Genomic DNA, 22193 nt, shown 5'->3' on the forward strand with positions numbered 1-22193 from the left:
GTTTAGCTCGTTCCATTTCGCGCGCCCGTGTGTGTGTGTGTGTGTGTGTGTGTGTGTGTCTGTACTTGTATCAGATGCTCAAAGGTTAACTTTCAGCGTGAGAGACGTATGAACAACGTGCTGGGGTTTACACTTAAAAAAACAAAAACTATCGTCAACTGGACCAATAGTTCGAAACGAAGTTTATAAAAGTATAAAAAAGTTTTCGCGTACTTTTCTGTTCCTGGAAAGTGATTGGCCAGTCTGTCATTGCGATGTGCTGATTGGTTAATCTCCCCTAATCATCACGATAGATCAGTCTTAGAGCCGGTCAAGCAATCAGAACTGAAAAAATATGAACTTTTTCAAGAAACAAACCTGTCAAAGTAGATCACATCGCAACTATTGCATATGACATTAATTGTGTGTTTTTTAATGTTTGAAGTATTCATAAAATCATCACTAATTCCCAGTGTAAAACTTTTATTTACTGACACAAGTTTACTATTAAATGAATTGAGTTTTCATCCGTCGTTGGAGCACCCGTCTTTAGTGCTGTCGGGCTTTCGAGTGGAAAAATCTATTATCCTTCCGTGTTTGACCTGTATGTTGGGCAGCGTGTCTTTGACTTTGGCGCACAAGTCGTAAAAATCCTTGTCCACTGGTATGTCCTGTAAGAAAAGAGGGCCGAAGCTGACACGCAATGCAAACACATCTTAAGTCCTCAACGTCTTACGACCTGAAACAAACACCTTACAGAAAGGTCCAGGTACTCCACGGCCGAGTCTTGATTGCTCTGAATTGACTGAAGTACACCATAGCACCCCACTGACTGCATTGGGTTCCTTGACATCTGTTTTTTTTTTTTTTTTAAGAGAGAGATCAGCAGGCATTTTAGAGATATTCCATCAATTGCACTATTTACATTTTGAAAAAAAGTTTTAAATGGAAAAAAAAAATTACTTTGAATAGTATCTAGTCTGAACACGTACTTTATATTCTGTGTCGTCAAACAATTTCATTTCTGTTTGTTTTTCGCAAGCGAGCCCTCCTGCTGCTTTTGGGAAAGAGCCCCATTTACTATGTGCGCCTTTTTCTTACCTGGACGACTCTGATTGTCTTGTTTACCTTGAGACCCATCGCAAGTCGGATCGCACCTTCGGGGGGGATACGGTTGTTACTGGGGAAAAGAAAAGACAATGAAGATGTGCCGGTGTGAGGAAATCCGATTTTTTTTTTTTTCTCTTGAAAGCGAACGTTTTAATTAAAGCGACTCTGGTGAAATGAAACAATGTCCACTATATGTAAATGAAGGGAAATGAAATGTGTCTGTAGTCTGAGAGTCCCACAGAGATTACAAAAGTAAACAGTCACTCAGTATTCAAACACAGAGACGCCATCTGCGCTTTCGTGCCTTTCTTTTTCCTCGCGTCGAAACGACGAAAACCCCGGCCCTGGTGGCATACCTGATATCCAGCTCCTCCAGGGTGTTGTTATCTCTGAGTGCCTCTCCCACAGCGATTGCTCCATCCTTCTCCAGGCCGTTGTATGACAGATCCAGTTTTTGCAGGAATATGTTGGCCTTGATAACAGACAGAGCGTCGCATGGGATTAAGGCTTCCCAGAACCGCCATAACCTTTGGGCCTATATGTATGAAATTAAGCGTACAGCCTGATTCATCACTGTCCCATACGTGGACAAGACCCACATTGATTTTTGCCAATAACCAACTTTGCGTGGCTTAGGCCGCGGTAGTTTGCAGCTTTTGCTGATGAATCGAGTTTGAGCTGAGCCTCTGCTTGAAATCATCGGCTACATTTGCTCCCTGATCCGACCTGACAGTGCGTTTGGCCTTCTCTGTGTCAAACAGCAGAGGGGGGGGGGATTACCCTCAGGCCTTTGGCCAGAGCGACGGCTCCTCTTCCTCGGATACAGTTCCAGGCCAGATTGAGTGACTTCATTCCCGCGTTTTCGGCAATAGCGTCTCCCAGAACCTCCCCTGGGGCAGAAGACAGAGATAACAGCCTCGCCTTGCACTTAGAGACACCCCATCATCTCTGTATCCGACGCAATAAGTGAAACACGGGGTGATTTTAACGTCAGAGCTCAGCGCAGCCCAGAAAATGAAACAGAAGGGACCGTTTTAATTGCAGAGTCTCTTATTGAAATGCTTGGTACAGAGGCGGAACATTAGCAGCGATGCAAATGAAAATTGCACTTTTGAGAGGATAAAAAGAATTGGTTGGGGGTGGAAAGTGAGTCCGCTCGATGCATTGAGACGGCATGAATCCTATTCGAGCTGAGCATCATGCTCATCTCCCTTTCAGTTGTCCAGATCATTTCTGTATTGTCATGGCCTGTCATTCATCCATTTCAGCCTGAACGGCTTATGTCATAAATCCCTGACACAGTATAATTGACTGACTAATTGTGACATGTTGACTGTACAGTATTCTTCATTTTACTGTGAATTTAATGCCAGAATCAGTTTTTAGTTATTTAATTCATGCCGTGACATCGTGACGTTTGACAATTTTACAGTAAACAGGCTTAATTTTCTGTGTTTTTAATAAACGTTAAAGGACTGCATAGGCTTGTACAGTCATAGCATTATTGTATTTAAACATTTGAAAAGGCCACTGGCTTTGCATCTTAGTTTTACATGACCATACGTGCATGTTTCTGTTTATTAAATGTATCCAATATCAACCTCATACTGTAGACCGAACAGCCACAGCATTAAAACCATGGAATAACATTGAGTCTTGTGGTGGGATATACAACGCCTTGAAATGTTCCACAGTTTGTCATGTTACAACCACTTTTCCACATTTTCAAGGGGTGTAAATACTTTTGTGTGTTTTGTCAGTTTGTGTAGTGGAAGCAAGAAAACTGGGCAAGTGTATGAACCTGAGGAACAAGGACCGTATTTTGATGCTAGATGGCTGGGTCTGTATATTGTATGCGATGGTTAGTACCCACCAGAAGTGGTATGCAAAAGTGATCCAGTGAAGGACAACTGGTGATCTTACGACGGGTTGTTGAGGCAAAAACCTTAATCATGGTCATGATACGGATGAAGGTGCATGAACTGGAGCAGTGGAAGAAGGTGAAAAGTGATCAATCACACCTTCTTTTACATCACATGGACATATGAGTGTGTATGTGTGATGACACGAGGATGCCGTAGGAGAAGAAAATAAGTTGGCTGTGCTCCAGGCAATGTTCTGCTGGTCCCCTTTCATCAAGATAAGACAGGATTTGAGGAGCATGCCAAAAATTAAAGGTATTGACATGATCTCCAATTGTCCTGATCTCTGCTCCAGCATCTGTTGGATGTGCTGGAAAACAAGTCCAGGCCATAGAAGCACCACCTTACATCTGACAGGACTGAAAATATCTGCTGGTACCAGATACCACAGGACACCTTCAAAGGTCTTGGGGACTTCAAGTCTACAGCTTTTTATGGCAGCAAGAAAGGGAATATATAGGCCAGTGTATAGTGTGTGAGGACTAACATGATATGTTCTAATGTTTTGGCTGATCGGTGTATATAACATCTAAAGTGTGTTAAAATGGTGTTTTAATTGGTCTGGCTGCGTCTGAATGATGGCCAGGCCTGAACTCTTTAGCCCCATTCAACAAGGCATAATTATCATTTGCATTATAAAACGGGCCCCATGCTGATCAGGCCTGTTTAATGTGTGACTGGGATTTTTCTATGATAGGTATTAACGCATGTAAAAAGTTTTTTTTTTTTTTTTAACTGCAGAATGCACTTTTATCATAAGTGGATGTTCAAAATAGAACAATGCATTTTGCCGCCTTTCATTATACAGCAGGGGTTGGCAAAGTGTTTGCTGTTAGGCCCCCTATTATGTCCCAATTAGTAGCTGAGCAGTTAAGCACTACTGTTTTCTGAAGACCGAATTACTAAGGAAACGGTTACTTTGCCTAAAAATTCCATCAAATTATGTCAATCCTATGATCTTACATTTTGAGCATTTAAAGATGGAATGATAAGAGAATCTCAATTATTTTTCCATTTGGGAAATTAATGAGGATTGAGTTATTCCATATCTACATTCTTGCAATGCCACACCTGCTGTCTCTCCCAGCTTGTTGTAACCCAGGTCCAGGCTCTCTAGCTTCTGGTTTCTGCTGACAGCCAGTGCCAAATGTTTGGCAGCTTTGTCGGTGAGTTTGTTGCCTGAGAGGCGGAGCGTGAGCAGGGTGGTGTTCTCCAGCAGCATGCTGGACAGGGCCTTGGCTCCACTCTCTCCAAGCCTGTTCTCTGATAGGTCAATGTCTGGAAAAAGAACAACATCAACAACATGAACCAGCATTGCATTGTATTTTACAACAGTTGGAAATGAGTCTATGATTATCTGGAGATGTATTTAGCATAATGCTCTTTTCAGCACACGTGTTTCTGTTATAAGTTAGCAACATTAGCATGCATATGAAAGAAAAAAAATTTAATTTGGACATGAGACACCAGTCGACCATCTGTATTATATTGGCCAAAGAACGATATACTGAAATTAATTGAAATTGTTGCCAAAAGTAAATGCATAATCTCTGTGTGTTTTATTTCAGAATTACTGAATAAATAAATCTTTAAATAATATAGGATAGTTTATAGAATGACCCTCCGTCACCCAGTGTACAATATAAAATTAAATACTGAGTGCATTGGGGCGCTTGTACCGCATTTTTAACAACGTTGTCATGCGTTGTGTGGTTTATTATCCCAAACCGCGCCGTTGTCAGGAGAAGTCACTGGGAAGTCCCCAGGGCGCAGTCATGGAACAAATTAAGAAACGAAAAGCAGTGACAGGATAAGGATACCGGCAGTGGGGAGTTCCTGTCATCTACACCTCACAAAGATCATAGGCAGCCGGCAAACAGCCCTTGCTCTGCACGTCGGTGACGGGTGCTCCGGCACCGCCGTCGCCACTCCGCCGGCATATGGTGGGTGTCTGCAGTGTCGCACCTGTGATGTAACAGTTCTCCTTCAGCATCTCTGCCACGGCAACCCCACCCAGGCCCTCCAGCCAATTATCCTTCAGGTTCAGCTTCAGGATGGTGGTGTTGGTTACCAAGGGAACTGCAAGAGCTTTCGTACCCTGTGCAACGGAATGAGAATCGCTGCTTACAGTCATGGCCAAAAGTTTTGAGAATGACACATGCTGGTTTTCACAAAGTTTGCTGCTTCCGTTTTTATTATGGCAATTTGCATAAACTCAAGGCTGTTATGAAGAGTGGTCAGATGAATTGCAAGGTCCCTCTTAGCCATGAAAATAAACGTAATCTCCAAAAAAACATTTACACTGCATTTTAGCCCTGCCACAAAAGGACCTGCTGAGATCATTTCAGTGATCCTCTCAATAACACAAGTGAGAATGTTGATGAGCGCAAGGCTGGAGATCAGACTGGATGCTTTAAAATGAGGGTGATGCTTGAAATCATTGTTCTTCCTCTGTTCACCAGCAAGGATGTTCCTGCTAGTAAGATTGCACCTAAACCAACCATTTAGTGTTGTGAAGAAGGCTTCAGGGTGCCCAAGAAAGTCCAGCAAGGGCCAGGACTCCTATAGATGACTCAGCTGCAGGATCGGGGTGCCACTGGTGCTGAGCTGGCTTAGGAATGGCAGCAGGCAGGTGTGAGTGCATCTGCAAGCACAGTGAGGTGAAGACTTTTGGAGGATGGCCTCGTGTCAAGAAGGACAGCAAAGAAGCTGCTTCTCGAAAAAAGGGACTCTTTGCATAAGCTTGATGTAATCGTTAATAAAAGCCTTTAAAATGTGTAGAATGCTTTGAATTATACCTCAGTACACCACAGGAACAACTGACAAAAAGATCTAAAAACACTGAAGCAGCAAACTTTGTGAAAACCAGTATGTGTGTCATTCTCAAAAATTTGGCCATGACTGTATGCTCTGTATTCTCTGGCTTTTCCATGTAAGAAAGAATCAATGTGGATTCATGCAAGGGAACTTGAGTTGCATTTATTGATAGGTTGAACTTCTGGTCATACCTGAGTTCCAAGGCCGTGGTGGGTCAAGATGAGTTCGGTGTTGTGTAGGTTTCTGAGCACATGAGATGACGGGATGACCTTAAACACCTTACAGGCTTCAATGTAGCGAGCCTGTGCACTCAGATCATGGACCTGTCGGATATCTGGACCTAATTTGCATATTAAATAAACATCCACCACAATCAGTGGACGTCTTCATCAATGGACAGTGCTGAAGAGTGGATGAGTCAATATGGAAATATCCCAAGCAATTCATTAAATCAAGCCAAGAAAGCACATTAACCCACCAGATGGCCATCAGAGAGAGAGAGTGAAATGAAAGAGAAAGCCATTATAATGCAGCTTGGATCACAACAGAGAGCTGTGTGTGTGTGAGTAGGAATTCGTGTAGGTGTTTCTGCATAGAGAAAACGAGCGAGAAGCGAGAGGAGTCAGAGGAGGACGGCAAGAAGAAAAGGAGCAGAGGAGCATCCACACACACACTCCCACATTATAGCGTGAGTCACGTCTGCTTGACGTTCTCATTCCCCACACTGCGGCTGCACAGTCATCCTGACCTTCTGGCTCCAGGTCGGTGTCGTAGTCTTCATTGGCTGCCGCGCTCCTTCTCCCCTCTTCCTGTCTGCCACCTTCTGTCTCCACTTCCCCCCTCCCCTGCACCTCCTCCTGGTCAACAGGGTCCCTCCAGTCTCTACTCGACCACCCCTCAGAGGACACATCTGACCGGGTCACAGTCTGGGGGAGAAAATGCACACTCACACACGTCTAAAATTTGAAATATGTGTGGAGACGGCCAGTTACAACTTTTACTTTTACAGCATTTGACAGACGTGACTTTATCCAAAAGTGTGAGGGACAACAATGCCGCATAATACATGGAGGCCTGGGTGCAAATACGATCTCATCTCTAAAGCTTTGATTTTTTTTTTTTTTTGCAGCACCCACCTGATAGTCGATGCTGCCCCTGCTATAGGCCTTTCTCGGCCTGCTTGGTGGTCTGCTTCCAATCCCCCCCACCGGCTCTTTGATATTCTCAGCCTCGCCAAATTCATCCTCCAGGACTGAAGGGAGCAGAGATTCCTGTGCTACTTGCCTTCCCAGGACCATTCTTCACAATATTTTTTTTTAAATAATTTTTTTTACCTAATCGCTTTGAAAACTACAGGAGAATAAATCAGGGTCACTGTCTCACGCGCTGCAAGGTTTGCTGTTGTCTCCAGTCCAAGGGGAGGGGCATCCACAGGAATCCTTGAATGGCAGCGCATTCTGGCTAATTGAACAGCAGCAGGGCCGTCGCACGGGCAGACGTCCTCCAATCAGCAGGGGGCCCGGGCTAGTTAATGCTCAGCCTGCTCAGTTTGTTGACTCGTTGCCACGGCGACCATCCACACTAGGCACTCGGTGCGATTTGACATGGCTCCTCCCCCCACCCCATTCAATAACAGTTCCACCAGGCTTGACATACAAATTTCTTTTATTATTAAGTAAAAGCAAATGATCCAGGCTTGACAAACAAATTGATTTTATTATTAAGTAAAAGCAAATGATCTGCAGGTAAAATGGTAAATGTTCAACGTTCATAGGTGTCACAATAAACAGATCACAGCCAACGCTGTTGGGATATAATCTGTAGCAGCAGAAAAAACAAATATCGAATCCCTCAAGCTCGTTGCCGTCCGGACGTGGAGGGTACACGCGGCCACAAAAATAGTACGAACACAGGGCTGGTTAACAGACATAGCTTTTTTTTTTTTTTTTTAAAGAGACACAAACCATATCATGCATTCACATAGGTGCCACTGAAAATCTGAAATGAAAGACAGTGTACATGATTTTCTTAACAGGCAAAAATTCAAGAACCAAAAAAAAATGAGAGTAACAATAGTGTTAGATATAACCAAAATACATTCTTAAAAATTCTCATAATGCTCATTTTAGATATGTATTTTGCTGAGGAGTATATAGATATATATATAGATGTGTGTGTATATATATATATATAAGGAATATTCTGTTTTGTTTTTGTTCTTTAGTTTTTTTTTGCTGCACATTGTACATCACAAAGTTTTAACGGTTGAGACCAATCTGAGCAGATCTGCATAAAGAAAATCAGGAGGAAAAAACATTCAGCCATAACCACATGCCATTTAAAATGATGTTATTCTCTCTCCTATTTTTGAAAATAAAAACTTATCCAAAAAAAACTTAATCCAAAGAAATGCAATTTACATAACCCACCAGCCGAGCACGTTGGCTCATATTTATAGCTATTAAGCCTAAAACATGCTATAAAAACAACAATAACAAAAAAAACAAAACAGGCAAATGACAATGAAGAAGGGGGGGCATGGAGACCTCTAAAAATGGGGGGTTGCTTTGATCAGATGGAGATGGAAACTGACTTATCAAAGCCCTACAAAGGCATTGCCTTCAAATGATAGTCAGTGGGAAGAGCACTGCTTTGTGCCATTGATGTGAGGAACCATGTGATCACATGAAATCACATGAAAATGTTCACGTGGAAGTGGAATTAGAAGGGAATGGTGTACCTTTCTGATGCTTCTCTTTTCTAGTTTTCTCTTTTTTTCTATTGCATATACACAGTTATGTAACAAGACCTGCACGCAGCGACAGACACATATACACCCATACGGATGCCTGAGCACATGCACATACTCTCACAAACACTTGTTCTCGCTGAGGGAGTCTGGAGAAAATGAGCGGCAGGTAGTCAATGTGAGCTCAGGTTCACAAGTGGCTCGGTGGGAAAAATAACACTCCCCACTCTCTGAGGACACAGCGAAGCAGTGCTGTTCTCTTGTACGAAGGGTGACTACAAGAACGACTACGCCACTCAAACGTAAGGCAAGAGTCGTCAGTACATTCTGGGCAACGTGAGAGTCAACTCGGATCATGCGGGGTGGGGAGAGGCATGAGATATTCGATATTAGACATGACTGACCATGTTCCATAAGGCTGTAAATGGGGGAAAAAAGTCAATGATGCCTCCAGAAGTACAAAAGTACGGTCTTAGATTCAAGTTTTTAAATGTGGCTTGTTTTTTCTGCATGCTCACTCGTAATGAAAGCAAAAAGGAAGTGGGGACATTGGCAAGTAGAACATTTAGAAAAATACGTACATAAATACATATATAGACTAAAGAGGTGTGCAAATACTTTCTTGCTTTGTACTTTTGCTGTGGAAAACGTTGCATGCTCTGATGAACCCAGTCCAGATTTATGCACAGAACAGAAAGCGCATCCATTAAAGAAAATGTTTTAAAAAGCTGCAGTAAAATTCATGTACAGAAATGAAAACAATAACTGAGCATTGTTAAAAAGAAAAAAAAAAACATAATTTTTTATCTTATAAAGGACAACAAAAGAAAAATCTTGGCACAGTATTCCTCACTCGCAGGTTTGGGACTGGAAAATTCTTCTGATCGGCCCCCCCGTTCCAACCAGATTTGGCAAGCCATCCCGAGAAAATGTCCTACGAACAAAAGACCCTGCGAAAGACAAAGTAGAGGGGAGGCACACTGCTCATTCTCATCGTGACTCGGAGCTGCGAAGTGACGTAATTTTGAGTAACGCCCGCACAGGAACTACGGTGGCCGGGCGCGATGCGGCCGCTTTTCACTCCCTGCTCTCATGACAAGTGTTTATGAAAAGGCCCTTATCTCGAAATGCATAAACGGCTGCATGCAGTAGAAGTAAGACACTTGAAGCGCTTTAATCCCGTTTGTTGGCAGCCCTTTTAAACGGAGGTTTCTATGGTTACCGTTCTGGTTTCTGACACATTGGTCCAGGGGCTACAGCTGCTGTAATCTACATCTTGCAGGTCCCACCTACAGTATGTCAATGAAATGCAGAAGTTGTCTTGGGGACATGGAGGTCGCAATTTGTCCCATAAGAATGTAAACTCACAGCAGGAGAATAAACCGAAGAAAAGGAAGACTTACTCATCTGTGTCCTTTTTGCTCTCCTCGATGTAAGCAATTGATTCTGACCTCAGTCGGTTGGTGACCTCGTACGTGCGCAGCGTGACACCAAATATATCCTCGTGGTACCGATTCTCATCCTGACAACCAGGAGAATGAGAAAGGCGCATCAGTAAAATGCAATATAACAATCTACAGTCATCAAGAGCAATGTACAAAATCTGCTGCTAAAGAGTTCTTACAGTTTAGCAAAAAGTTGATGTCCAACATTTTCTTGTGTATTGAAAACATGACTCCAAATTACATTGCCTTTGGGCTCCATATAGGACTAATAAATATGGTTTGTGAATAAGCTCGTAATAAGACCCATATAGGATCTATTAGGGGTATGTATTCCCAAGAATCTGAAATTAGGGGTGGTAGTAGCCTAGTGGGTAACACACTCGCCTATGAACCAGAAGACCAAGGTTCAAAACCCACTTACTTCCATTGTTTCCCAAAGCAAGACACTAAACCCTAATTTGCTCCAGGGGGGACTGTCCCTGTAACTATTGATTGTAAGTTGCTCTGGATAAGGGCGTCTGATAAATGCTGTAAATGTAAATGTAAGAATCTCACTATATGATACGTATCACAATACAATTATATCACGATACTATAGGCACAAATCCTGATGATTTAAATGTACTAATGATTTTGTTTTTTTGTGTGATGCAAGGTGGATGGGAGTTTGTTTGCAGTATCCAGCGTACTTTTTTGTTGTTCTGCACTGATAGGCTTTGGTTGTTGCTGTACTGTATTTGGAGGGTCCTTCTGAAATCAGTTGCCTGAATATTTCACACATCGCCCTGTTTTACGAACTCACTGTGCCTGAACTGCCAGGCAGTAATACAAATGACCCAGCTGTTCAGCACCATCTACAGGATTGGAGGTTGTAGTCGCATGCTGACTCTTTCCTCTGCTGACCTCACTAAAGAAAACGGTTGACTGCTAAATTTGTATACAAAACATTGATATTTGGTGTCCCTGTATGATAGAGTATCACCACATACTACTGATTGTAAGTCATTCCGGATAAGGGCGTCTGATAAATTCCGTAAATGTAAAAGTATGTCATAAGCATAGTTATGCTTGCATAATTTTTGAGGAACATTTTTGCCATGCAACCTGAGTCTATAGTCTGTCATTGACCAACCCAATCCACAATAAAAAAGATGGAAATTTGGTTGCCCTGCAAACTGCACCTCTTTGTGAAAATAACTTAATTGCATGCATTCAACTGGCAGCTAGATAGTTGACAGACTGCAGGTGCCATTATACAGCCCTTAAGGGGGTGAAAAGTGACACAGATCACGGGGGTCATGAGTTAAACCATCTGAGAATGAAGAGTCTGTCCTCCTTAACTGGAGTGTGCATATACCTGTCCATTCTGGACATATTAGCAGCTTAATTTCTCTGCCTCTTAGTGGATGATGGCGTCACAAGACATACCCTCAGCTTGCTAATGTAAAAGCCGGCGTCCTCCAGGGTCAAGCTGCCCTGCAGTTTGATGATCTGCTGGACCGTCTTCATGACGTCGCCGGCCATGGTCACGTCGCCGCACACGTAGATGTGGCCACCCTGCTCTCTCAGGCACTTGTACACAGTCTCCGACAGCTGCTCCCGCAGCACATCCTGAACGTATTTCTGCGGGACAGGGACAGTGAGTGTGAAAAAGGGAAAGAGAGAGATCTGTTTTAATCTAGCGGATGTCTTTACCTTTGGTTTTCCAGGCTCTCTGGAGTAGGCGGTGTAGAGCTCTTTGAACACCTCTTTGTTCTTGGCCTGCATGGTCTCCTCTTTGTAGATGTGGTCGATCTGCGATTGTCGGCACCCAAAGACCAGGATCATGGGGCATGACTCAATTGCTGTTTGGGGGACATTAATGACAGTGCAGGCAAATCTTCTTTACAAGGTGCAGCAGCAGAAACCAGTGAACACCAACACCACGGACAAAGACCTGAACAATAGAGCTTTAGAAAGAAAAACATTTTTTAAAAAATATATATTTTGGTTAAAAATTTGTTTAAAATAATCATATTTAACTAAATTTAGTACAAAAAGTCAGATTTCTGAGCATTTATTCAGGGGTGACGTGGATGATCAGCTATTTGCAAGCTGGTGAAATGATGCTGTCATTAAAACCTAATTTTTTTCTGGTGCCTGATTATTTGGGAATATCACGGAAACGGAAAATCATGGAAAACATGTACCCTTGTGTTCAAGATCATGCAGCCTCTGTTGCCAGAAACTTCTGAAAGGGGCAATTCCTGTTCCGGGGCCGACGAGGATGCAGGGAACTCTGTGGTCTTTTGGCATGCGGAATGAAGGCGCGCTGTAAAAAGTCACAACATTTTCTGATGAGTGTTCAGTTCCAGGCGCTCCAAAGCGGGAAAAGGTCATGTCCTACCTCCGAACAAAACATGGCACCATCTCGTCTGCCTCGATGCTATTCAGCCAAGAGGAACAGACGCCATGATGGATGGGCCCGTCGCCATCTGCAGGAAACAATTACATGTTCACTCTACACACAACCTCCCCAGTGCCAACCCGTGGCACCTAGGGGTGTCAGGGTCAGCAAAATTTGTCTCCAATAGCAGTCAAATTGCTATAATTTAACCAGCAATTATGCGATTATGCACATCATTTCACGTTAACAATGAAAAAAGGGAATCTGCTGGTGAGAGATTGCGGGATGTGTGAATGTTAACTGAGAATCAGTCAGCATGCTTTATTCCAGTCCTAGGATCAAAAATTGCCTTTGCCCCATTGCATTTAGACATCAAGTCGATTATAATTATTACTATTATTTTATTTATTTTCAATATGGGTGGAATTAATGATTCTTTAACCAATTAAATCCCTAGGACTCTTTTTGCTTGAAAAATAACACAACCAAAATAGACGACTTTTTATTTTGATAACCTAATAAATGATAATGGTCACTGTAAAAAAAGATTGAACGCAGAAAAGCATTTTACAGTGTGCATATCCCTTTGAAACGTATCTCAAAACCTCTATCAAACACAACATCTGACCATTACATGTAGTAGAACTCCTGCTTCTAAGCCCCGCCCCCACCCAACAGTGCTCCCATTTTTGTCAATGTTAACCTAATATTACTTGTATTATGTTGCCATACAGAAAGTAATAGAATTTTCTGCTTCAGTGAACCTACTGCACCACCATCGTACTTAAATTGTGTATTTATGATCTTGGGTACATGCATTGCAGTATGAGGGACGTGTATCGGAAGAATTGAACATGGAGCATACCAAATGGACACCATCTCATTTTCAAATACATGCAACCTGTAAGCACATATACAAGCTTTTCACTGTCTTATGTTTTCAACTGTCTGAAAAGAACGTTCCGTATCAGAATCAGAAACAAACCCTGCATTGTTTGTGTTAAGGTTGTGTATGTATTTATATTCATAATAGCAAAACTCCTCATAACCCTATAAAGTGAGTGGTGGTGTATGGATGTTGCTTACCCCTGGCACGATAGGAAACTATAGCCACGGTGAGGTGGATCTCCCCAGGGTAGGTGTCCGGGGAGGAGCTGATGGAGTAGTAGCGTGGCTGGAGGAGAGGAAGCTGGGTGACGAGCAGGGTGCAGGGGATCTGCAGGGACGGGAACTCCTCCAGCACCTCCACCATGGTGGGGTTGTTGTACCACTTCCATTCCTCGTACTCTTGCAGACCCTTGGCCAGGATGGCGGCGGGGGGGAGTAATGGTAAGAGTTAGGAGGAGAGGTGCTGGGATCAAACAGAAGTTTTTCATTCAGATCTGCCAAGGGTGGCTCAGAGGACTCTGACGATTCATTCAAGTACTGTACACGTGAATCAGTGGCGGACGGCTCATTCAGCCCAGAGCGGTGACGCAGTGAACCTTTGCCAGAGCTGTAAACACGTCTGGGGTTGAGCTGAGTTGAAGAAAACAGAAATGAGAATCATCCTCTCTCTCTGTTTTTTTTTTTTTCTTTTTCTCACCAGAATGTTATAAACCATAAAGAGTGACTCATAGCTTGGCCTACATATTTAGATACATTGAGATTTGCTGTGGGAGTCGCAGTGAAAAAAAAAAAATGTCTGTGTGTGTTAAAGAAAGCATAGCTTGAATGATATGGTGCTACCAAGTTGGCATTCGTGAGATTCTTTCAGCGAGAAACTGTAAGACACTGCAGGTTTTATATATTTTTTAAATATATATTTGTATATGGTGCAGAAAATAAGTTTTTAGCACCTACAAACAAGCAAGAATTCTGTCCCTCACAGACCTGTTACTTCTTCTTTAAGGAGCTTTTCTATCCTTCACTTGTTACCTGTATTAATGGAACCTGCCTGAACTAGTTACCTGTATAAAAGACACCAGTGCACGCAGTCTGACCCCAACATCCACCATGGCCAAGACCAGAGAGCTATCTAAAGACACCAGGGACAAGATTCTACCCCTGTACGAGACTGGGATGAGACAGTCTCCAATAGGCAAGCAGCTTGGTGAGAAGAGATCAACTGTTGAAGCAATTATAAGAAAATGGAACAAAATAGAAGGTCACAGACAATCTCCCTCAACCTGGGGATCCATGCAAGATCTCACCTTGTGGGCTACAAATGATCTTGACAACAGTGAGGAAACAGCCCAGAACTACATGTGGGGAACTGGTCAATTACCTGAAGAAAGCTGGGACCACAGTAACAAAGGTTACTATTAGTAACATGCTACGTCAACATGGATTTTAATCCTGCAGAGCTTGAAACGTCCCCCTGCTTAAACCAGCACATGTCAAGGTCCATCTAAAGTTTGCCAGAGACCTGGAGAATTGGGAGAATGTTATGTAGTCAGACAAGACCAAAATGGAACTTGTGTTTGGAGGGGGAGGAATGCTGAGTTGCATCCCAAGATCCCCATATCCACTGTGAAGCATGGGGGTGGAAACATTATGCTTAGGGGCTGCTTCTCTGCAAAGGAGACAGGACAAGTGAACCGTATTAAGGAAAGGATGAATGGGGCCATGTATCATGAGATTTTGGGCAAAAAACTCCAACACAGCAAAAATCCAAAACACACTGCCTGGGCAACGAAGGATTGGCAATGTAAAAAGCATTCCAAAGGGTTCTGGAGTGGCCTAATCAGTCTCATGACCTCAATCCAATAGAGAATCTGTGTCCAGCAACAGCCCCAAAGCATCAAAGATCTTGAGAAGATCTACATGGAAGAATGGGCCAAAATATCAGCTATAAACCTGATGAAGACCTACAGGAAACATTTGACCTTTGTCAGTGCCACCCAAGGTTATATTACAAAGTATTGAGGGGAATTTTTGCTATTGACCAAATACTAATTTTTTGTGCCATTATACATGTAAATTCTTTCAGAATTCAAATCAGAACCAGAAAAGGCCATATTTCATATTTATGTAGGATGCATTTGTAAGGTCTATGACTATTTTACTGTGATTTCAGAAGTCTGTGCCAAATATTGTTTTAAGGTAATTGTGGGGGGAAGGAACGCAGAGGTCTGACATGCTGGGAAAGGGGTTTATTAATAAACAATAAATAACTACAAATAAACAATGACGCGGTGGCCAAGAATGGGAAATAAAGATAAATCAACTAAAACAAACCCGCAGGCTGGTGGCGATTGCCAGAACTGAAAATACACAAATACACAACCGTGCACTAACGTTCAAGAAAATGCCATCCCTTCCGAAGGGGCGGAAATGTCCGGCCTTTATGCACCGTTCAGAATTGGCCACCGGTGATAAGCCCAGCCACAGTCAATCCTGACAGTAATGCCTTATATAATTATTTCATGAGATTGCTGTCATGACAAAAATTGACAGCAATGAGATGTACAACAACCTCCCTTAAATTGAAAAAAAATATATATATTTTTATAAGCACTTTGGACAGCTAGGGTCATTTTAAATGTGCATTCTAAATGCTTAGATGAAATGAATTTTAATAATTAAGTCTGTAAATCTGCATAAACGTTAGAATTATACCTTACTGAGTATCTCCAGCTTCTTCCTGTGCTTCTCATTGGTGGCCAGCGGAGCGAACTGTTGGAGCAGTAGAGGGCTCGGCGGGGTGGTGACATCCAGGAAGTACTTGAAGGCCTGGTGTATGGTGCAGGGAGGGATGCGGCTCTCATCAGTCCAGTTGCTAATCACGCCTTAAAGTAAGGTAAACCAGAAAAATAAAGTTAAAAAAAAAAAAAAAAAAAAACATACAGCAGAGTTGGTGTGTATTACTGTGTGCGTAAGCAATGCCAACGCTTTCATTTGTGACTATTTACCCAAGGCTGTGTTTCTCTCCTCCAGAAATTCCACCCTGACAATCTGGTTGAGGGGTGGTGCGTCTTCTACCTTGTCTATGAGTGCCGTGACCAAGTCCTCGTGGTTGCCTGGGAAGACTCCCAGATGGTCTCCAGGCTGGTATCTCAGGCTGTCGTGGTTATTTGTTGCAAGTCGCAAAAATATAGTAGATCGGCTGCAAACAGCAATTACAGTCATGTGATTGATACATGACCATGCACAAGGAATTTGGCTTGTGAGAAAGACGTCTTCATTAAAGCAATATGCATTATAGCATTATGACGCAAATGGGTATTGTTAATGGTTTCAAAAGTTCTTGTAAAGGAGATTTACTAGTCGAGCTGAAAGTGCCTGCTGTAGGGAAGTTAGAGAGACTTACGTGGATTTTTCACTCTGCAGATTTTCTCGCATCAGGAGTGTGGCTCCAGAAACTCTCTTCTTGTGGATGTTGTATAATGCTGTTAACAAACACAGGTAACAAAATCTACATTATGAATCAAGCGAAAGGGATCCCGGAAAAGTCATTTGTCATTTTTTAATCCACATAATGGAATTTAAGCAGAAGACTAGAACTGTCTTGCTGTCTCATTTTGAAAAAAACATTTTTCTTATAGTATCTCATCCATCTTCAAGAAGTGATATATGTTGATGGAGTCAGATATGATCTTTTGTAACAAGTGTTGCCATATTGGTAGACATGACCAAAAGTGTTGCCATATTGGTAGACATGAAATGCACATTAATTTATCTGTAATACAAATTCATCTAAACCTTCATATAAAATTCATTACCTACCTTCTCACCCTTATCTTCAAGTAAAATCATTCTCTGCCCACTAAAGCTATTTTCTCTTGAAAATGGGGGCTCATCTCATCTTTTGGTTAACATGGTGTATAGTCAAAGTGAAGTGATTGTCATTGTGAAAGACAGCAAGCACAGCACACGGTGACACAACGAAATGCTTCCACTTCATTTAACCCATCACCCTTGGTGAGCAGTGGGCAGCGATGAAAAGTGCCCAGGAAAAGCAGTGTGTGGGGACGGTACTTTGCTCAAGGGGACCTGAGTGACATCTTGGCGGGTCAGCATTACATGTTATAACCAATTAGAAGTCATTATAAAATGCTACTAAAGGCATTATAATGAATTATTCATAGCACATAATGCATCACCCCCATGGTCACAATGCCTCAGGATGGGGATATTTGTTCTCCACTTTACCTTGGGTGAGCTCAGGTGCCTCAGCAGTGTACGTGAGACGGAACTTGCTCTTCTTCCAGCTTCGGTCATTGCTGATTAACGAGTCGTTAGCCTTCTCAATGTTGACGTCATCGCCAACGCAGAAAACGTCACACGCTGCCTGTTGTGTATTTACAGCTCAATGAGTTTAAATAGACAAGCTATTGAATAAAAAATTTAACATATTGTTTTTTTTTTTTATGTATTTTCACTGAAACATTTCCAAAATTGCATCCCTATGGCCTGCGGTACCTTGAAAACCTTCTTGGCCCAGGTTCTGAAGGACTCCTCTTGGCCGCAGAGCTCATCTCCCTCCCCCATACGGAGGATGCGTTCCCCTCCGAGCTCCTCGAACAGCGTATCCACTGCGTGGGCAAAGGCGCAGAAGTGTGGGTAGGCCCTGGAGCCGAGGCCAAAGACAGAGAACCTGCCGAGCGAACAGAGATCACTGTCACCCACCGGCCAGACGTCTTTCGCCGGTACAGCTTTAGCCGGCTATGTGGCGGATTTCTGCACCGGTGCTTCTGTTGAGCGCTTGTTCTGTTGCTCTGTTTGTGTGCTGGCCCAAGGTCAGTTTTGTTCAGAACCTAGCTCGGATTCTCAGTCCGGATATTGCAGAACACTCTCGTCAAGATTTACCTGACATTGGCCAGAGGTCCAGTGCTCTCGAAGGTATGTTTGGACTCTGGCTCGTCGCTGGAGGACTTGCGCGTGTCCGAATAGGACGAGACGCTGTTGAAGCGTACTTTGTAGCTCCTAGAGGAGAAAAGGAAAGAAAAGCGTCATGATTAATACACTGTTGAGTGCACCGGGTGAGTGTGCACGGGTCAGATAAAGCATGAAGCGAGTGGGTGAACGGAACTGAAAAGCACAGATGCAGAGGGGAGGGGGAGTTTGCCACAGCGGTGGAGAACGTGAGCTACAGTCCGTAAAAAACTTGGCCCTGTAGTGCACACGGAAACACTCACTTTCTGTCCTCGGTGTTGGAGGTAGGGTGCCGCATTTCCATCAGCGCCGCGCCGAATTTCTGCAATAAGTGAGAATGGTGTAGCTGAAAAGCCTGCCCACATATGTTCTCGCATCAACATGACCTAAGTCCCGTAATCCTCTGACTGTGAATCACACACACTTTAATAGAGGGGCGCTGCCGGAGGACACACAAGTGAGGGATTTACGGATTGCCTGGCCTTTATATTCATTAGTACAGGCTTAAACAGGAGCTGTCGATGATGTACCTCTCCATTCTCCGGGGGATCTCCATTGCCAAAAGTGCTGGTAACCACCAGAACCAGCGCCTCGTGCTCGAGATCTACCATGTCGTACTCTTCCATCGACATCACCTGTAAACATTCAATGACGATTACAAATATCATTAACAAAGTAAGTAGGACCATGTGTTATAATGCATCATGACAGATGCTCGCACACCATCTCGACAATTCAAATGCATGCCTCGCTTTAAAGCTTCTCAAAACTTCCCCACACATTCTCATATATTTAAATATACATAATATATAATATAGAATGTGTTGTGCAAAAGTACATTCTAAATAGTATTGATGTGAAAATGAAGGAAATTAACTTAAATTTTATTATTACATCTTTTAGTATAGCTCAAAAATGAACTTGTTTTAGGGCTGATGTTTTTTTTCTTTTCTTTTCATCTTTTCATACTACAGTTCACCTCAGTTTCAGACTGTGTCATGAAAAATAATTCCTTCTACAATCCATCTGTCGGGATTGTTGCTAAGCAACATCACCTTGTTACTAGACACACTTTGAGGTTTGAACTAGCATGGTTGTACACATCTTCTATGTTACTTTTGGGTACATTTTGTTCTAAGAAAGATAGTCACGAATTGAAAAAAAATCGGTATAGATTTCTAAGACAATGTTTCCTAAGTGGCATGGATTGTGCTTGAGAGTGTCAGCGTGAGGAAGGAAACAGTAATGAACTCCGCTACCCTCCTTTAACAGGGCGATAATGTAACACAATTAACACCCGGGCATCTGACAGCGGCACAGTGCCCGCAGGACACAAGATCGCGGGGAAAAAAGCAACCGGCGAGCTGCAGGGATGTGCGTCCCAGTCACCGGCATCTGAGTTACTCAGTGACGGCAGGAGCACTCTACTATGATCGATTACAGTAGCTCCGAACTAAAAAAAAAACCATCCTTAAGGGGCACGCTTGAATCAACGAGCTTGCTTTTTAAAAATGTCTTTATTTCTTTTATCTTTTAGCTGAAACCCATTTCCACAGCTTTGGGTGGTTTTGCGATCTTATCATAAACTGCAGTGTGTCGCTTGGTTGAGCAGATTCTGTTGTAGCCCCTGGGGTTTCGTGGCTGGAAAGGAAGCAGAGCTGTGACAAAGGACACATTTTCACAGTTCGAGTGCGCTGTCTGTTCGCTGTGAAATAAAAACGGTTTCTCATTCTCATTTTGAAAGCTTCGGAAAACTCAGCGGCTAAAATGCAGAAAAATGACAAAATAATGCAACATGGACAGAAGGTGACAGAAAAGTGACAACGTACAATGTATATTAGCAGTAAATATAATCTCCCAAACTTTTTTTTTTAATCCTCAAAAAATTACCTTGGCATCAAAAGCATGCTTGAAAATCTCACACAAGGTTTTGGCATATTCCTGTGACTTTCCTGTTTCTGTGGCAAACAGAATGGTGGCCTTGACTCTTTTGGCCATTGCCTGCCCCATGAGCTTGGCCGAGAACTTTACAGCCCTGCAGAGACAGACACAGAAGTAATAATAAAAAAAAAAGAACAACTGTCAAATGATGAGTGAAACACAAACTAAACCCCATGAAAGCATGCTCCACTTTCCCAAGTTTCCCAACTTCCTTTCCACCCCGTCATTCGAGCAGCCATGCTTGATGCTGCCATATTCCAAATGTGAACAGACAGACGGTGTACATCCTGTTTAAACAATCATGATTGGCCTACCTAGCCTCGGGGCAATTACAATAATAGCTCGGAAAAGGGAGAAAAACACCATCCCCAAGCTCTGATTGGCCCCCTGAAGGGTGCATGAATTACATCGCTCAGTGCATCATGTGCACTTCCCCTGTCTGCGTTTTATTTATATCATATGTCCCATTTGATGAAGAAATACCAGTGAAATTAGAATCCTTAATTGAACCATGAAGGTAAACTGGTTACTCTCTTTCTACGCTATATTTTAAAATAAAAAAAAGATCCTGTCCAGACACTGATGATGTTGTAAATGAGAATCAACAATAGCTGGAAATGTCTGTTCATGGAAGATTATCTGTATAGAGGAACTTTATCAGCAGCAATTAGTCTGTGCCTTTAAAAACTTAATATAAGAAAACACTTTTGCAAAATTCTTGAAAAAAAAACGATTACAGAAGCAACAAAATTGCAGATCAATGGCAATTAAAAAAAAATTTGTAATATTTTCTATCATTTATTTTGTTCATGGAAATGAACAAACATTTTCTAACCTTTTGAACTGTGGTTTATGTTTTTATTACATATACTCCATATATGATCTCCAACACCTACTTGGCAAGCTTCTTAAATCCGATGGCACGCTTTTTCGTGGGCGTCCCATTCACTCCCTTCCACACGTGTGTGTTCCAAGGGTCCGGCTGCCGGGACAGAAATCACCTCATGAACACTGCGTCAATCCGGAAGACATCTTCACATATTAGCGACCCCCCCGCAGACTGTCAACTCTACCTGATATTCAAAAGAAGGTGTCAGGCGATAATTGAGCATCTCCTGGTGGAACACAGGGGTGATGCTGCCAGACATAGGCGGCACAATCCACACCCAGTCGCCCGGGCAACCGCCCCGCACTCTGTACTCGTTCTCCATGTGCTTCATGAAGGACTCAGTGGCAGAGTGGTGGTCTACGATGGTCACCTTTGCTGTCTGAGAAAAGGAAATTGCATTGCTGAGAGTGAATGAAGTGACTTCTGAACTTGGGTAAATGTCCATGCCCCCATAGTCTTTCACGTTTTACCATGAAGCGAAGTTCATGATATGTCTTTATGATCTCAAAAGTAACCAGTTCTCTTCACAAGGTAACTGTTTGACTGGAATTATATCTGTTGCACAAACCAGTATACCGGTGCATGGGTATTGGTTCTGAACAACGAGACCCTGGATACACCTTCAAGCACAGTGCCTCACTGAATAGATGTGGCAGATGTAAATCTACTAAGATTTGAATGTCAATTTATGGTTTATTGGATAGCAACTTCGGTGGCAAATAACTGTGGTGCCATCATCACATTTAAACGAATGGTTCTCTTTTGGGCAGGGCTGATATAAAAATGCATGGAGGAAACACAGAAACACAGTGCTACAGGAGAAAACCAGTAAACCACATCATCACTCTCAATGGAGTAAGATCCACAATAGCTAATATCCCTGTCAAAACACAAGCATCGTCCATTTTAGCAAAAATTACTGTGCGAAGACTCAATAGCATTTTATTTGAGGAAAATTAACTCAACACTAAAGGTCTATTGCATTTCCAAGTTATTAGGCTCTCACATTGTAATAAAATACAATTTGAAAAAGTGAGTTGTTTCTAAGAGCACTGTATGCTAATCATCTGGAGTAGAATCCTTAAAAATTCAAATTCAA

At 42.6% G+C, this 22193-nt stretch overlaps 2 protein-coding genes across 4 annotated transcripts in view; both read right to left on the bottom strand.

Moving 5' to 3' along the window:
• Window positions 1-58: 58 nt before the first annotated feature.
• Window positions 59-7226, bottom strand: lrrc74b (leucine rich repeat containing 74B). Of its 2 annotated transcripts, none has more exons than XM_028995305.1 (10): window positions 6965-7226; window positions 6577-6754; window positions 6020-6168; window positions 4977-5109; window positions 4083-4289; window positions 1870-1979; window positions 1446-1561; window positions 1108-1159; window positions 737-832; window positions 59-650 (listed from the first exon to the last, which is right to left on the bottom strand). In XM_028995305.1, exons 1-10 carry the CDS (start codon window positions 7124-7126, stop codon window positions 504-506), a joined length of 1350 nt encoding a protein of 449 aa, XP_028851138.1. In that variant the 5' UTR covers window positions 7127-7226; the 3' UTR covers window positions 59-503. The 2 variants fall into 2 exon arrangements, with proteins under 2 accessions (XP_028851138.1, XP_028851136.1); XM_028995303.1 differs by having other exon boundaries at window positions 1081-1159.
• Window positions 7227-7524: 298 nt separating this feature from the next.
• Window positions 7525-22193, bottom strand: part of nos1 (nitric oxide synthase 1 (neuronal)) — a 29460-nt gene continuing 14791 nt past the window's right edge. For both annotated transcript variants that reach the window (XM_028995677.1, XM_028995678.1), the window contains exons 12-29: window positions 21279-21473; window positions 21102-21187; window positions 20155-20299; window positions 18795-18899; window positions 18528-18586; window positions 18199-18315; window positions 17812-17986; window positions 17542-17680; window positions 16700-16778; window positions 16302-16495; window positions 16009-16178; window positions 13495-13705; window positions 12409-12496; window positions 12212-12333; window positions 11718-11866; window positions 11451-11645; window positions 9981-10099; window positions 7525-9527 (exon numbers count right to left, since the gene is read on the bottom strand). In XM_028995677.1, the coding sequence (XP_028851510.1) occupies window positions 9512-9527; window positions 9981-10099; window positions 11451-11645; window positions 11718-11866; window positions 12212-12333; window positions 12409-12496; window positions 13495-13705; window positions 16009-16178; window positions 16302-16495; window positions 16700-16778; window positions 17542-17680; window positions 17812-17986; window positions 18199-18315; window positions 18528-18586; window positions 18795-18899; window positions 20155-20299; window positions 21102-21187; window positions 21279-21473 (2364 nt within the window). In that variant the 3' untranslated portion in view covers window positions 7525-9511. The remainder of the gene's footprint in view (window positions 9528-9980; window positions 10100-11450; window positions 11646-11717; window positions 11867-12211; window positions 12334-12408; window positions 12497-13494; window positions 13706-16008; window positions 16179-16301; window positions 16496-16699; window positions 16779-17541; window positions 17681-17811; window positions 17987-18198; window positions 18316-18527; window positions 18587-18794; window positions 18900-20154; window positions 20300-21101; window positions 21188-21278; window positions 21474-22193) is intronic.

This window comes from Denticeps clupeoides, chromosome 11 (genome assembly GCF_900700375.1).
Source record: "Denticeps clupeoides chromosome 11, fDenClu1.1, whole genome shotgun sequence".
Lineage (NCBI taxonomy): Eukaryota > Metazoa > Chordata > Actinopteri > Clupeiformes > Denticipitidae > Denticeps > Denticeps clupeoides.

Excerpts from the sequence above, each read along its gene's own strand:
- lrrc74b (XM_028995303.1), bottom strand. The coding sequence starts at position 7,126 with ATGGTCCTGGGAAGGCAAGTAGCACAGGAATCTCTGCTCCCTTCAGTC. Across the intron at positions 6,755-6,964 it reads GGGGCAGCATCGACTATCAG|ACTGTGACCCGGTCAGATGT; the intron begins GTGGGTGCTGCA and ends TTTCTCCCCCAG. Across the intron at positions 5,110-6,019 it reads ACCACGGCCTTGGAACTCAG|GGTACGAAAGCTCTTGCAGT; the intron begins GTATGACCAGAA and ends TCCGTTGCACAG.